General features: G+C 31.7%; 1 protein-coding gene across 1 annotated transcript in view; it reads right to left on the reverse strand.

Moving 5' to 3' along the window:
* Window positions 1–17,354, reverse strand: part of LOC143235124 (low-density lipoprotein receptor-related protein 2-like) — a 167,841-nt gene that overhangs the window by 39,068 nt on the left and 111,419 nt on the right. Inside the window, 16 exon segments of the mRNA XM_076472960.1 lie at window positions 2,092–2,315; window positions 2,764–3,052; window positions 3,706–3,822; window positions 4,257–4,382; window positions 4,628–4,756; window positions 5,792–5,902; window positions 6,203–6,324; window positions 9,354–9,521; window positions 10,297–10,534; window positions 11,119–11,274; window positions 11,886–12,023; window positions 12,954–13,182; window positions 13,402–13,709; window positions 14,149–14,331; window positions 14,671–14,895; window positions 16,001–16,226. Of these exon segments, the coding sequence (XP_076329075.1) occupies window positions 2,092–2,315; window positions 2,764–3,052; window positions 3,706–3,822; window positions 4,257–4,382; window positions 4,628–4,756; window positions 5,792–5,902; window positions 6,203–6,324; window positions 9,354–9,521; window positions 10,297–10,534; window positions 11,119–11,274; window positions 11,886–12,023; window positions 12,954–13,182; window positions 13,402–13,709; window positions 14,149–14,331; window positions 14,671–14,895; window positions 16,001–16,226 (2,989 nt within the window).

Here is a 17,354-nt window from a genome sequence, read left to right on the forward strand (position 1 = left end):
TCAAGGTGGCCATTTTTAATGACGGGTAGGTGAAGTAACTGGAGAACCCTTCTGTTTATGACCACGTCTTGTTTCCTTACTGTCCTTATTCGGAGGAGGTCTACTGACCTCCATGGATCCTGCCCTGGGTCAATTTTGCAGGTCTTTGTTGTTGGAAGGGGATTCCAGTTACTGAGGATGCGAAGGAATGATTGTTTTGCATCTTGGGGTAGAAGAAAAACACGTATCTGAAGAAATGCCCATATTTGAAACCAAAGGATGTGGATCTTGGGGTTTGTTGGAATGTATGGAGGAACAGAGATGGGTGTAGAAGTTGATTCAACCTTTTTAACCATGGAAATCAAAAGGATTTTCATTTGTTTTGAAAACAATTCTCTTGAAGGCACAGGGAGACCTGTCTGCATTCCCACTGTAGTTGTGGAACAAAGTGCAGCAGCATATGTCCGAGATGAAGTGGTGGACAGCAATTTCCAAGCCTCATGATAACTAATGTTGTGAGTCGTTTTCAAACGCTGCACCTCTTTTTCCTCCAACCATTTAGGGCAGGAATGAAAGTAGGAAGGGTGAGAACCGTTGCAGTTGACAAAATGTGGGTCCGTGTCACACTCATAGGCATCATGGTCCTTGCCACCACAACGAGCACATGTTAGGGAACTACGACATGATGTCTTTCAGTGGCCAAACCTTTGACACTGGAAACATCGGAGAGAGTTTGGAATGTACAGCCGTACCCTGAAATTTAGATAACCTGCCTTGATGGTGGCAAGTGCACTTGATGATGTATATGTCAAAACGAGGATATCTGTCGGCAGTGTAACTCCATCTTTGTGAGTGGAAATGCGCCTCACTGCAGAAACTCCTTGAGTGGAGAAACCAGCGAGAATCTCTGACTCGAAGACGTTCTTCAAATCCCTCTCAACAATAACTCCTCGTGATGAATTCAGGGTACTATGAGGGGTAACCTCAATAGGTATATCCCCAATTGATTTGAATTCAAAAGGAGTTCACTGTGTTGCAATGTGGATGTTTCAACCAATACGTCTCCAGATCAAAGCTTCTTTACTGACTTTGGAGAGCCAGTAAGTCCCTCTAGTCCCTTCTGAATAAAAAAAGGGGAACATCTGCCACAAAGGTTTTTCTGAAAGAGAATGTAATATAAGAAAATGAGGTACGTGTGTTACAGATGTTGAAGATAGCTGCTCAGAGTCTTCAAGACATGGTCGTTTACTTATTGACTGTTTTTCACTATTTTATTTAAATTTTTCGTAGGAGGATCCATAGGAAAAAAAGAAAATTTCGATGCTCACTAACCCCACCCACCACGTCATGGAAGAACATCTCAGCAATGCCAGGGTTTTATGAGCACTATACCCAAACACCAGCAGACACAATGTCCACAACGCCCGTTGAGAACTTCCAACACTGGTACTTGGTTGACTCTAGCCCAAATGGACCAGCCAACTGACCCAAAGAGGGCCACCCAAAGGCTGCCTGTCTACAGAAATTCAAGGCCAAAGTTGTGGGTTGGACCCCTCAACCACCAGGATCCTCTCCTCTCCTCCACGGGCCGCCACACGGCAAACACGTGGGTGAATGTTTAGATCCCAGAGGAAGTAACTGGAAAGAACAGAACCTTCCCTGGGAGGTCCCCTCACCATGTACAGGAATCCACACTGAGGGGTTTTGTTTTGTTTTTAAATCTGTGTGTGAAGTTGTGTAATATATTCCAATTCTCTTGAGGAAGCATAATGTAAGAAGAAAACTTGTGTTATCATACTCTGAAAACCATCTGTAATAATGCTAATATCTGGAAGAGCAGTGCCTATATATGGCACTAAAAACAAGGGTATATTTATTCATTCCAAAACTCTGTCCATCTGTCTGTGTGAGAGGGAGGGAGAGAGAGAGAACAGAACTAAAGCACTTGTGAAGCTACAATTCATAATTTTTAGTGCACTTCCATGTGAGGGTGGGACTTTCAAGTAGCCTTATCCAAAATGCAAGTACCTGCAAGTGTCATTTTGTCCATAAATATAAGAAACAGTTTAACACCAAAGACAAATGTAAACATCAGCCAAGACAAAAACTTACCACACTGATGACGTTTGTCTTCATCAGAATTATCTAAGCAGTCATTATCACCGTCACAGATGTAGATACGAGGGATGCAATTTCCATTATCACAAGTAAATAAGTCACCAAAACATGTTCTCTTTTCGCTCTCACAATAGTCACTTGGCTCATCTGCACCATCTCCACAGTCATCATCCCCATCACAGTACCAAGTAGCAGGGACACATCTATGGTTGGTGCACCTATGGGAGTATTAAAGAGTATACATCATTCCTAAGCAAGCACAGATTTCATGAACCTTTAGATCACTTTTTTTTTTACCACAATTTCTACAAAAAACAGTGGGATAGTAGGAACATATCCAAGATTTTATTAAAAGGTTTTCTCCTATCAGATCATTAAACTTCCTGAAAACTAACTACTTTTGAAATTAGGTCTATAGGCAATTTTAAAACTTTTAGAATTGTTTCAAAACACATTTTACTTTAAGAGTTTACAGCACTGTTTGAAGTGTTTATTGGGTTTCTAATATTTATATGTAACATGGAATGGCACAGTGCTTGAAGAAGAGGATCTGTTTTCCTCTGTTAACTTTTGGATTAGTAGATCTATCCAGTCAACATTTTAACAGTTGTTATAAAGAGCAGGGAATTTGATACCATCTGTAGAGGATATTTTCTATAAACTCACCTGAAACTGTTGACAGGGCAAGATCTCTGGGAACAAAGGAAAGAGTTCTCATCTGAATTGTCACCACAGTCATTGTCTCCATCACACAACCAGTAAGGCTCAACACAGATGTTGGTTGTCTCACACTTCATGTGGTTTCCAGGACAGGTTCTGTTGTTAGGACAATTACTATGATTTTCATCTGATGTCTTGTTGTCCTTACAGTCATTGACACCATTACAAACTTGAGACTGGGGTATACAACGGAAGTTGGCACAAGTGAACTCACCATCAGGACAAGGTGGATACTCTATAAACATAGTTGTAAAAAAGAAAAACATTAGTTACCTAACAAAGAATCAAAATATTATTAACAACTGAAATAATACAATGTTTTAGTACCAGTCCATGATTTTAATATATGCTGCAACATTAGAAAAAATAGCACTATAAATTCTTAAAAATAATTCCTCATTTACGTTATTTGCTTATATGGGTATGTTCAATTTTGTACTGAACAAAATTTGATTAAAGAAATAAAAGATCATAACCTGTCACTTGTTACAAGGCCAGCAGCTAGAACAATCCAATCAACCACATTACATAACATTTTAATCAGACACCTCAACAACAACAACAATAAGATTGAATTGAAATAAAGAAGTTTTCAAAACTTTACCCTTTCACTAGTCTAAATTACCATTAGTTAGTAGTAAATTTGTATCAAGCATGAAAAAACTTCAATGCTCATAATGATACACAAAATAAAATTAAACACAATTATTTACCAAACAAAATGAAAATAAAAACAAAAATTAAAATGAGAATAATTTGTAAAACTCAGCTAAAGTTTTTTGTTTTTATTAGAAACTATTATATAGATAATGATGAATGGAGAAATGTCTTTTCTGAATATTAAAAGATGGAAATTATTTGTGTCTGAAATTCTGAGAAACAACATACCACAGTCACGTTCATCTGTGTTATCTCCACAGTCATTTTCATGATCACACTTCCAAGTCTTGAATATGCACCTGCCATTTCCACAACGGAATTCTGATGGACTGCATGTGTGAAGAGCTAGTCCACAAAAAATGTGCTATTTAGTAAGCAAGTTTGATCAAAAAACTTTCCTTTTCATTGCAAAAATAATAATTCTTTACAAGTTCATTTAAAATACTGTACAACTGAAATGTTTCTTTGAGATTTAACCTTAAGAGGACTGTTTCGAACGAGGTTTCATTTCTCCAATGACACAAAATAAAACATTAGGTCATAAAATGTGATCAGCATACACAAGTGCAATTTTATAGAATAGGTAACATGAAATGTAGTTACAGAATTTGTGTCATTTATATACCCTCTATATCAGAAAAATGTAAATAAATCTCCCTTTCCACTATTCTAGCAATTTCAAGTATTTTTTTCATTTCATTTTTTTACTTCAAAGATGTAACATTTTTAAGAGCAGTAAATCTAGAATTTTTACCAAAATCAAACTAATCTGTGCTTACAACAGAACTTTTCATCTTCATCAGTGTTATCACCACAGTCATCATCTCCATCACATGCCCAAAGGCGAGGAATACATTTCCCATTACCACAGGCAAACTTATTTTCATCACAGCTTATATTTTTTGCTAAATATACAAAAACAACAAAAATGTAAAAAAAGCAATAATTACAAATAGCAGTCACTTCAAAACACTGCATGTTTTGTTGACTTAAAAATATCAATTTTAAATAAAACACTACATATGCCAACTTCATATTCCCACGTATTAACATTTAAAGAATTAAATCGTAAGGTAGAAAAAAGAAATTACAAAACAAATAGCCATTTTTAGCATGAAAAAAGAAATGAAACATTAAGATAAATGCCTACCAACACACATCCGACCCTCATTAGCAACTCTGTGGGTGGCATTACACAAACATTCTACTGTACCATTAGGAGCCTGATGGCAAGAGTGTGCACATCCTCCATTGTTCAAACTACAAGGATTTTCTTTACCTAATATACAAAAAAAAACAACAAATCCTACGTATTTTGACTAAAGCTCTCAACTGAAAAATTAGAATCACAGAAATCCAACTGTATAGATAAACATACCGTTTGTATTAAAATATTAAAAATATGTATCATTTGACTCTCTCCGTATGGCTCAGTCAACGTGACTGACCATGTGATATTTTTGCATTCATATAGTCTTTATAGATTTGGTAGTACTAACTTTGACAGTGTATTTTCATGAAACTTGGTAATTTTTCAGTAAACAAGCATTTCAAATACTAAAATCACATTTTCAATAAAGTTTTTTAATAAACTAAAAACAGATTTGTCTTAGAATATAAAGTATTTGTTTTGAATAATTTGTGTGAAAAGTAATTTTCATGTTAAGATTTTAAGTACTTTTCTTCATCTCAATAACCCTAAATTTCATTTGTGTAACCTCAAACCTCCTAAACACATTTTATGCTTCTTTTCAATTAAGATTATTTTCTCAATGCAAACTTTATAAAGAGTTGATCAAACTGACAGACCTTGTAACACCTCCAAATAAGTCTAAATTACACTCTTTTTCTTTCTAAAATCACTTTCAAATGTAGTGTGAAACTACATTCATTTATCTTAAGTAACTTTAAAATTTTAATAGAATAAATTCTAATTGTAATTAAATTTTATAGTTTTACTTTCCTTTGAACTATATCTAACAACCATTTGCACCATTATTAGTTGTAAATGTGGGGAACATGCAACTCTCATTATGCTATTGAATTACTTTACCAACGTGCTACTCTGAGCTGCTCACATGCATGCCTCATAAAATATTTTTGTTATATTACTGTCTATTTCACCTAACTAACAAAAAAGTAGTTTATGTCATGTATATTAAAGAGTACCCAGAGAGAGAGGGTTAAAATAACATTATATTTCCCTTTGAGCATTTTTTCATAACTTGCAACAATTTATTTAAAATAATTTGGTTTTAATATTTTTATTTTGTAATTTGAGAGTATGCATTGGCTGTCTCAAATATTGTCTTACATTTCTGTCTCTCTGGTGAAAAAATTTGAATATCTCGTGGTGATTCTTCTAGACGTTTTACCATCTCTATCATTCCAGCTCCTGTATATTTGTCAGCTCTATATACTCCCCCTATGGAGTAAAATTAAAATTTTTCCAAATTTTAATTAGATTTTGAGAAAGAAAGAAAAAATTGATATTATTCAATAACATTCCCTATTCTTATAGTCTTACAACTGTACAAAAAACTGTTTGAAAATAAATTATGCAAATGTAAACTTGAAGCACATAACTAATGACAAAGCAATGAAAGCATATTAAGAAAAAATTAGTGCTGACTGTGTGATCTGTGCAATACATTTATTATATACATAAAAAAAGAGAGAAAGAATGAAGAAGGATACAAAGACATGCATTTTTTGTTCTACTTACTCAGTTGAAGATCCGTCCAATAAATGTACTTTCCGAACACAGTTATTGCAAATGGATAGATAGTTGCAAATACCAGTGTTTCTCTGTTGGTCCCATTAAGATCAGATCTTTCTATTTTCTCTCTTGTGTGGGAGAAATTAAATACAAAATGTTATTTAAAAATGCCAAAATAAAAATATAATAGCTGTTATAATACTAATAACTAGCAGATACCTGCAAAAACATTTGCAGTGAAATTGATATCTTAATTGCAATGATATACCTTTAAACAAAAGATTTCTGTAATAATAAAAGTGAAGTAGGAGAACAGACACTGAAATCTGCAAGCCCACTTGTCTAACACCTGAATATAAAGGTTTTATAAAGTATGGCTTATATTCAATAAACATAAATTAATACTAACTACTGTACATTTTTTACTTTAGTTCAGTTAGGACTAAACTTTACTGTACTTAATGCTCTTGATAAATTAACTTGTGATGTTATTCTGCAACCTAATATCAAACGTTTTTGAAAAGTAAGCATCTAATGCTCTTATAAAAACAAAGTAGTTAGTAAAGTATATTTATATCCAATTTTGTTGTTATTCCTTCATCTACTGAGCAATTCTTGTGACTTATCCACTGAGCTTTGCAGCTCCCTGTCACAACCACACTGGCATGTTATCAGATGAATAATACACCTGCACTATTTGTCTTAAGTAATATTCTTACTGCACATGCTTATCAAGTAGAATTATAATACAAGTGTTGGGTTCTTTTCTCTGTACAGCTTACAGTTCAATCATATGTAAGGACTTTAGAAGGAACTATATTTCTCAAACAATCCAATGGTTAAAAAAGTGATCAATTTTTAATAAAGAGTCATGCATGATTTTAATTTTCTTTTTCACTTAACATAATAAACAATAAAATTTAACATCATTTTACAATATTATTTGATAAAAGACATACATTGTGTACAGATTTTTAAACACATTGCAAACTACTTGGAGAGAATAATTGTGTTTGTGGTACTCCCCACATAGAACAAGGATTAATATAAAAAAAAGTAAACAAATGTAGTATTAAGGGATAAGATTTTAAGTTTGCTGATCTGAATGAAGATTAAATAAAATTATGAAAACAAAACATTTACAATAACTTCCAGTCAAACAGACACAGTAAACTTCACATCATGCAAACTTGCTTGGAAAACAAGATAAATGAAAAAGTAAAAATTTTAAATGCTGGAAATAGGGATCATAAAATAGTAAGGAAATAAGGCTGGGGATATTGTAGACATTTTTTATTTAAACTAAAAACACTTACTTTGGTTCCATGCTATTTATTTAGAATTGCATTTGGTGGAATCAAATTAGGAATTTGTAGTTTGAGTAAATAATGTCTGCAGTGTCTTCAGTCTTACTTCCTTAATCTTTTTACAATCTCTAACAGGAGGTTCTTAAATTTCCAAATTATTATTTGTTTGCTGTTTTTTTCTTAAATTTCCAAATTATTATTTGTTTGCTGTTTTTTTTTTTTTATGCTCAACTGTTGGAAAAGAACTATTTGATCTTATAACTAAGTTTATACATTGTAATGATAGTAACCATAACTAGTAGCCAGTTGATACACTTCATGATGATCCACTGTAGCTATTGGCTACTTTATCACATTAATTTCAGATGATCATTATTGCTGTAGTTAAGTGCAAAACTACAAAAATGGCAATCTGTGCTTTGCCAACTGATTACTAGCGATACACATCTGCACACATACCACTGTACCACTAGTGAGTAAGTGAGAGATATAAAAATGTTAAGCTACAGATGAAGATTGTCATGGAGACTCGTTTGACAATATAGTGAGGATTTATAGTTTCCGTTAAATTCTCTACATATGATGCACAAAAATGTGGCACATATATATATATATGCTTCCCTAAGACAATCCCCACTGAACACATACAGTTTTACCAACAGAAAAGTAGTATTTTCAAATAAAACATTTCAATATCATGTCAAACAAACCTTCGTGTCTTTTAAATTAATGATTCTACGAAAGTGTGAAATAAATTGTAATATTATGTGTGTATTGGTTTTTTTCTATTCCTTCACTTCATATATAATACAGAGAATGGTTTACTAAAGACAACTGTTGTATAGTGTACAAATCATTGAATATTTACATGTTACAGTCATCTAATATATCTGTTTCACCCTGTACTTGGGCTTTTTAAAGAAATGTCATACGTTTGCAAAAAAAACTAACTTTATGGGTAATAACATTATTTACACATTATATAATGTTTATCAGTTTATATACAATATAAAAGAAACAAACTGACTTTTCAACACCTCTAACATACACCAAACCATTTTTGTTGTAAGCTAGCAAAAGAATAACAAGAATTACAAACAGGCTGTTTTCAGGCAATTTCCTTTTCTGTGTAGGTGTTTCTTTGGGTATGCTTATCTGTGTACAGCAATATAAATCAACAGTAAAGGTTTTAAAGTGTTGTTTGAACTGAATCTTTACTGTTTAAGGTGCTTTCTGCCTGTTTGACTAATTTATTTCAATCCCTATGATGAACTACAGCCAAACAGAACATAGCAAGCTAAACAAGTCAAATTGCTTGGAATATAATATTCATAATCAGTTTTAGCCAAACAGGGGTAGAAAACATCCAGTTAACCTGCTTGAAAAACAAGATTTCCTGAAATTCAACTCAATTATTAGTTCCTAATTAATAACATAGGGATATCTGACTAGATCTTATAACAGTATTGGTGACAAAAGCAACAATGATTTCCTACTGAATGTATGTACAGGGGTATTTCTCTATACAAGCATTACCTTAAGGCATTATTTAAGTTTTTAATCCAAATCCAAAACAACTTATAACTTTAGAGTAAAAATTATAATCATTCTCTATCTGGGTTTTAGTTTTTATTCAAATCATGGCAAAAACCACACCTAAAAACTAAAACTGAAATAAGTCAAAAACTGTAACAAGGGTCCGAATCAAGCTTATCATAAATTAATGTCCCTTTATCAGGTTTTACTTGCAAAGTTCTAAGTTATTTTATATTTTGATGGAATGCCTCCCATATATCTTAGACTAAAACTATCAGAACAATTGATTTTGTCACATAGTGACAAGTCATTACCTTAGTGCATCTGTCCAATAAAGTTTTTTATCTTCATAATCAATAGCAAGACCACTTGGCTGAATAAGACTGTCTTCCACAATAGTTTTTTTTTGGTTTCCTGCCATTGTGGCTCGATAGATTTTTCCAGTATTTCCAAAACGACCCCAGTCAGTGAAGTACATGTACCTGGTTTAAATTAACAGTACATTAACTTGACGTAATCAAGACAACCATTATAATTATTCAAATAGAAGCAACTGGATACAATCATATTTCACTAGCTTAATGCATGAGACTAACAACTGCAACTGAAAGAAATAATTCTATACATCACACATAAAACCAACAAAGCATTACTAATCCACTGAGTACTGGTGAAACACTTTCAGTTTAAGTCAACAACTGCTTTAAATCCAGTACTATTTTCAGACATTCTAATTTCTCATTTCATAACGTTTCTGACTTTTCATCAAAAAGCTCTGCCACTATCACAGAGCAATAGAATAATTAATACAATATTAACTCATGTTAACACATCTTCACTGAGAAACACAGCCAACTTGAGCACATGCATGTATGCAAATTTGGAATATTAATAATTTATTTCAGACGTTCCACTAAGTCCTTCACCATGTCAGTACTGGCTATTATACAATTGACAGCATCTTAAATATGAAACAGTAAATGGAACTTAAAATGGAGCGTAATTCGAAGTACACCTTATTTACATTAGATTCTTTAAGCAATAACCAATATTTTCTTTCTGCAACACATAACATTGTTTACTAGTTGTATTGAACCTTATACCCAGAATAAGTAACTTTATTACAAATTGCACATTTTTCCTTCTCAAAAGTAGCTGTCATTACTAGCTTTAAGTTCTAAACTAACATTTCTCATTATTACCTATGCAGTAATGCTAAATTTATAACAAACACATTCTACTATTTGTTATCCATACCCTTGACAAGGGTCCAAAACAATAGCTCTGGGTCGTTCAACACGAATTATCATTACAAGTTTTGACCCATCCAAATCCATAGCATAAATACTGTGATTGCCAGAATCAGTCCAGTAGATCTTCTTGCTAGTCCAGTCAAAAGCCACACCTTCAGGATTAATGCCCTCTTCCAATAGTGTGTAGCTAGCATTGAAATCCCCCATGATAACCCAGGATATCCTACCATCAGGACGTATCTCTACACAAGAAAAAGGTTTAGAACATCACTAAATAACATCACATTCATTAAGAAAGTATACACCAATTAATTCACAAAAAAAAACATGGAACAATTTAAACAAAGTAAAAGTAAAAAACTGAAAACCATAAAAGTAATAAGTAATAATAAAAACTCAAAAAAATTATTTTATGGAGAATACAACTTTACTTTTTTTTTCCCCCATATACAGATCTTGCACTATGGCAATGCTTGTCTTCAATTCTGCAAGTTTTACAAAACAGATTTCAAATGACCCAGAAGTTCAACACTTTAAAACATATGACCAATTGTTCTTCAGGAAGAAAAATTAACTGTTTGAAATATGCTTTAATTTTTTTTGGTGAGCTTTTCTCCTAACTCTTTTTCATCCTTTTTACACACTATTAGTATAGTTAAATAATATACACAATTGAAACAAGTTTAACAGAAAAGCTGTCTCAAAACATTGACCTCCCCATTTTCTTTTTTAAACTTAATGTTTGTTAAATTATATATCACATTATTTACTTTAATCTAGATTTCTAAAAGGAAGAGATAAAAAAAAAAAGCATAAATGTTCTTACGTGTGTAGAATAGCCTTTCATCCTCATAATCAAAGTCTAAGCCCACAACATTAGTGAGGTTTGTTATGGGAGGAAAAGGGACACTCGTTATTCTCGGATCCAAATGTAAACTTCGGACTTCTTTCCTAGTGGTGAACACCACGTACTCTTTCATGTCTAGATGCAAGTAAATAAATAAATTAAAAAAACAACAACCTTAATTCCTTACTATAGGGACTTCTTTCATAAAACAATAAATGTCAATAATATCTAATAATCATGAACACTTTTTGATATGTAATGAAAGCAAGAGTAAAAAAAAAAATATGTAAAAGTCTTCCTAAAATTGAACATACTTTGTTAGAAAATATCTAAGATTTTTCACACAGTTTCTATTTAACATTAGCCAATACACTATGGAAATACAAGTTCAATACAAAAGCTGTCCTATTACAGTACTAATTCTCCCTTTTACTTCTTTTTTTAAAAAAAAAAATGTTTGTTAAATTATATATCATGTTATTTGCTTTAACCTAGATTTTTAAAATCACTAACTTCATTGGGAAGTATCAATAAAACTTCACATAGTTTGTATTTAATATTAGTCAAATAACCTGCAAATGGCAAATTTTGCTTGATTAATTCTTAAAAATCAAATAAAACTGTGCATTTATGACCATAACTTAAGGTACGGTACAAAACATTCATGAAAATAATTTTTAAGAACAGAATTATAGCCACGAAGGAAAAACAAAAGATAATTAAATACCACACAAGAAGGTAAGTACCTTCACACGAATGACCGTCAGCAGCCAGAACTCCAGAGGCACAAGAACATTTCCTGTTGGTTGTTTTAGTTCCTTCTGCCATTGCAAAACACAATTGTTCACATATTCCACTTTCCTGTCTGGAACATACATTTTCACCTAACAAACACATTATTTTAAATGACTCATTCACAAAATCTTTTTCATTCTATCAACTTAATTTTGTGAACATTTTTTTCATAACATTACTTTACTATAAAATCAGTGTAATTCCCAAAATCTTTTATTGTAAAAAAACAGTTCTCTAACTTTCCATTCTTCACTACAAAAACAAAAAAACAGAACAAAATCTACACTTGCAACAAGTTATTTCTTTATGTTTAAGCACTTTCCTGGGCATAGTTTTGTTTTAAACTAGATATCATTAAAGCTTCTACATTATAGGTTTTATAATAAATGAACATTTAACGTATGTATACTGTGTAATCATTATGTTTGGAAAATCTTCTACAGACAATAAAAATTAAAAAAATAAAGAGAAAACTGATAGTTCAGATTCATAAGCATTACAAGCAGGCATTGTAAGACAGTTTACAGATATAAAAGAAGAAAAGGAACTAACGGTACAATTCAATTAAAAAAAGACAAAATTGGAAAAAGATTGGTACCACAAAAAAGGATAAATGATGAGCAAATGTTTTAATGATGTTCATTTCAAATGTTCTATATTCAATAACTGCTACATCAAACCTGCTGTTCCATCAAAGTTTAACTAAACCCAATCCCATGTAATCAACAAACAGTAAATTAATAAAATTAAAAACAGTAAAAGTTAACTTTCACTGACATGTTCATAAACAACTCTGATTTATCTTCAGATTCCTAATAAAAATAAAATAAATATTTCATTATTTACCTGCAACCACAAACTTGTAAACTTTCTAGAGTTTAAAGGAAAATATCCTACACTTCACGGTACTACAAAATTTGAAACTTTCCCGTCTTTAATATCACAAAGTAAAAAACAAACATCACATAATGTGTTCTACATATGTACTAGTATGTTTTTGAAAAGTAAATAAAACTTACCACCAGGAGGCTGTGCATTCTTATCAAAGATTGCAATATCTCTCAGTGTGTCTAAATCAGATTTGATAGATTTTGGAGGAGATGTATCTCCTGGAAATTTTGTAGCCTTAAATATTGTACGAAGGTTTCTATCTACCCAGTACACATTTAACCCAAATACTGCTACACCCATTGGATTGGGCAAGTTTCGTCTGATGTATTGTCTTCTGCCTCCACTGAAGGACACTCGCTGAAAGACAAAAAGTGTGATGTACCTAACAGTCCTGATAATTTTATTTCAATGTGTTTAAAAAGTTTGAACACTCTGCAAAAAACACAAAAATAAACATTAATACAATGTTATTTATCAAATTTTTGTACCACTGTCTTAAGGTCACAAGTATTGTAAATACAGTTTAAGAAATGGGTTACTTTTTTTTTTTACATATGTACAAATCCACTTATTTACCTGAATGGCATCTTCCCTAGAGTCAACCCAGTACACATTATGAGTTGTAATATCAATTGTCAAGTCTCGTGGATTACTTATACCAGAAACGACAATTGGAGTGCGATTTGTTCCATCCAAGAGTGATTTTTCAATTTTGGGATATTGTCCATAGTCAATCCAATACAACAATCGTTTAATTGGGTTAACAGCAATCTCTCGTGGTGAGTCTGTTGTAGTTTTCAAAAGGACAAGGCGATTGGAACCATTTAACCAACAAACTTCTACATAGGTCTCATGGGGAAACACATTGGTGAAATACAGATTTTCTGTGAAACAATAAATAAGTGGATAATGTGTCACAGATTTCACAAGACACAACTAATATACTTTATTTGTACAATAAAAGATCACACAACAATTTAGTTCACTTTTCATTATTCCTTTATATTAAAAAACCAATGGCTGGTAACTGGTATTGTAATACCCTATAATAACATATGAATAATTATTATACATAAATGTTCACGTGATATTCCTTTCTCTATCGCTTTCAGATTTCTGGAGATAGGCTAAATTAATAAATTTATTCAATTCTCTTAAAAATGTCTTTCTATTACACTTATACTTGCACATATATCCACATATAAATGTTTTAAAAAATAATTCTGGAGTAAAAGAAAGGATCCCAATTTCAGCACACACAAATCCATCTGTAAGAGAAATCTTGAACTGCAGACTACATATAAACACACACATATAATTTACCTGCTAACCAATCCACAGCAATACCACGAATTCCATTGCTTCCAATTCCATCAGATATCACATGGGTAAGGTCTGTGCCATCAGGTGTTATTCGATAAATTCCATTTCTATTCCCTTGGTTAAATTCCACCCAATAAATGTGATTTTTCACAACATGAACATCCAGATGCAAAATATTGTGGCCTACAGAAAAATGTTATTTTTGTTATTTGTTGCATGTTTGTAAATCAAAGTATGAAACATGTAAACTACCAATATTTATGATCAAAGCTTCATACAACAATTTAGCTTATACTTACAGAAAGAAAAATTAAAATTATTTTTCATTTAAACAAGAAATAGCTAATTTATTTATTAACTACTATAAAGTTAGTTACAAAACATTATAAATGGTTCTTGTGTTATACGCTATAACTATATAATGGCTATATATTTTATTTGTAGTATGTTCCCTTGCAAAAACCTTTCTTGTAGGCATTACTAAGACACACTTCAACACTATTTTTTCTTAAAACAATGCACCTGAACCAGCTATAGGCTGCATGGCTTCACCATGATCTTCCAAACTGTATCCTCGAACCTTGTCTAACTCTGAAACTACAGCAAATGATGTATATGCTTCACATTTAATGGTCTCTTTCTGATGGTATCCTGTACTACACAAACAAGCATGTTCACTGGCTGTTGTAGAAACACAAATATGCTGGCATCCTCCATTACCCTTTTGGCATGGGTGACTTGCCACACCTGATTACAATAAATAAAAAGCCACATCACTGTTAAATAGCTGATAGCCCATTACTTTTAACACTGATACATTACAAAGGTTTGTCTTCTGAAAAACTACAAAAATTTATTTGTTATAAATAACTTATTAAATTTAGCAAAAGTGTTTTTTGTATCTGTTTATTATAATTGAATTACAGAAGCTTATATCATATACTCTGAAAATTAAGATATTAACATTTCCAATAAATTAATCACTGACCAAACTACTGACTTCAGTTTAAAAATTCACAATTAACATCAGATTGTGCTCATAAGATACATCAAAATAACCAATACATATTCATTTCTAAGGGAAATTATAAAGAAAACCTATGTTAGTTTCAGAATTTGCAATTAACATCAGATTGTGTTCATGGTAAGAAACATCAAAATAACCAGTTCACATTAATTTCAAAGGGAAATTATTTAAAAAAAAATTTTTTATAAAAGTATCTTAGAAACCAAAAGTAAAATGAGAATTGTGATATACAAAATTTGTCAATGTATTAGGATGTTTTAAAATCATACTATATACTAAATCACTTTTCTCTGGAATTAATACTGCTTTTCTTTCTTCACTTTCTCTCTCTCTCTCTAGCTCAATAATGTGAGGTTGGCAATACATGTACCAATGTTTACTTGATATTGCAATGATAAATTAACACTGACCAGATAAAGACTATGCTTGCAGCAGTTTAAGTTAAGGATATACTAATTTAACATAAACAACAACAACAAAAAACTTTTGTTACTATTTTTTAAAAATCCTGTATCTCTAGTGAAAGATAGTTACCTAGCAAAAGTAGTTTTTAAGATACAAATATTTTAAATATAAAGTTCAATCTATTATCTTCCTGTACAATCAGCACAAGATGAGAAACTTCACCTAATGAATGAGCTCAAATCCTTACAAAAGTGTAGCACCATTCAGTGAAACCAAACAAACTGAAAGAGCTGAAACAAGAAAACAATGACAATTAAAAAGACCATGATAAATTTATTGATCTATAGGTAATTACCTTGAGTATGAAAAGTTAAACACTCAGTGTTTCACACTCATTTAATAACAGTATCATCAACTCACCTGATCTCTTACTGTAGACTTTCAAGGTACACAAATCATCCATGTTTTCATCCAAGACAGTTGGATTGCTGCCATCTGGCAGGTTTAATCTCATGATTTTTTCATAAATCACATCAATGTAAAACAGTCTGTTGTTGTAGATTGCTATACCTTGGGGTTTTGAAATACCCTCATTAGTTGGAACAATAGTCCTTCGGTCGTTGCCATCAAAATCGACTGATTCAATCTGCAGACATGAAAATGCTATATTTTGTTTCTTCTATTTATCATGATAAAGAAAAACAACACAATTTTCTGAAAATGATATGAAACTTAACCAATAGTAGATAATCTCTGTTAACATTAAACGTCTTAAAGGAACACTTTAATGATTGTTAAACCCCAAATAAACAATAAAATTAAAATACAAAAAATCACTAAGGATTATTTAGTTGAACCTGACTAGATAACATGAATTTGACTACAGTATTCAGAAACTATTCTTCAAAACACATAAATAAATGAATGATATGGAAAACCTTATCTAACAGAGTTTAAAAACATAATAGCTCTCTTCAGAATAACCAGCATGGTGCACAAAGCATATTTGGAATTTCCTGTTTTGTTTAGTTTAGCAAGATTACGTTCCATGATCAGAAGGAATCTAAAAGATTTTTCAAACATACACATTTCTAGCTGTATGCATAATTTTAAAATGCAATGTGTATTTTTCTGGGTCACTACCTATTGAAATCACACAAGTTTCCTCCAGGGAAAATTTTTGTAAGCTAGAATATGCTTTATAAAGGAGGATAGCAATTTTTACAATGGTAGGTCATATCCCTGAGGCTAAATTCTTCATTTTAATATTGAAATAACCAATTATATAATTGCACCGAGATAAATGATTTTTGCACTTTCATATAGTGATTGTCCTTTTCTATCTAATCTTACAAATAATTTCTTCAGAACTCTACACGATTCAGTTTGTCTTCAGATCTTGACCTGTCCTCATTCTGGGAAAATACATCCATGTGTAGTGTCCAGTTTTCCCATTAACCTTGATTTGTGTTGTTGTTTAATAAAAGTTATTGTTCAGTTTTTTTGTTTTTTTTACAGTTTGGTTGGATTTTTCAACTCAGTCAGGATTAGGAGAATTCAGATTTACTCTGGCATAACATTTCCAGAGTTTTTTTAGATTGCTGTTACAGTTAATTTTCTTATGTAAACTGGAAAACTGTATATCTGGAAATTATGCAACAGTCAATATATCAAAAGTACATTAATCAAGCAATTAAGAAAATCTTCTACATGTGTAATTGCTAGCTTTAGTTATTAGGAGATTTGGACACATACTAAGGCATGCTGCAGTTTT

The sequence above is a fragment of the Tachypleus tridentatus genome, chromosome 12 (assembly GCF_004210375.1).
Source record: "Tachypleus tridentatus isolate NWPU-2018 chromosome 12, ASM421037v1, whole genome shotgun sequence".
Lineage (NCBI taxonomy): Eukaryota > Metazoa > Arthropoda > Merostomata > Xiphosura > Limulidae > Tachypleus > Tachypleus tridentatus.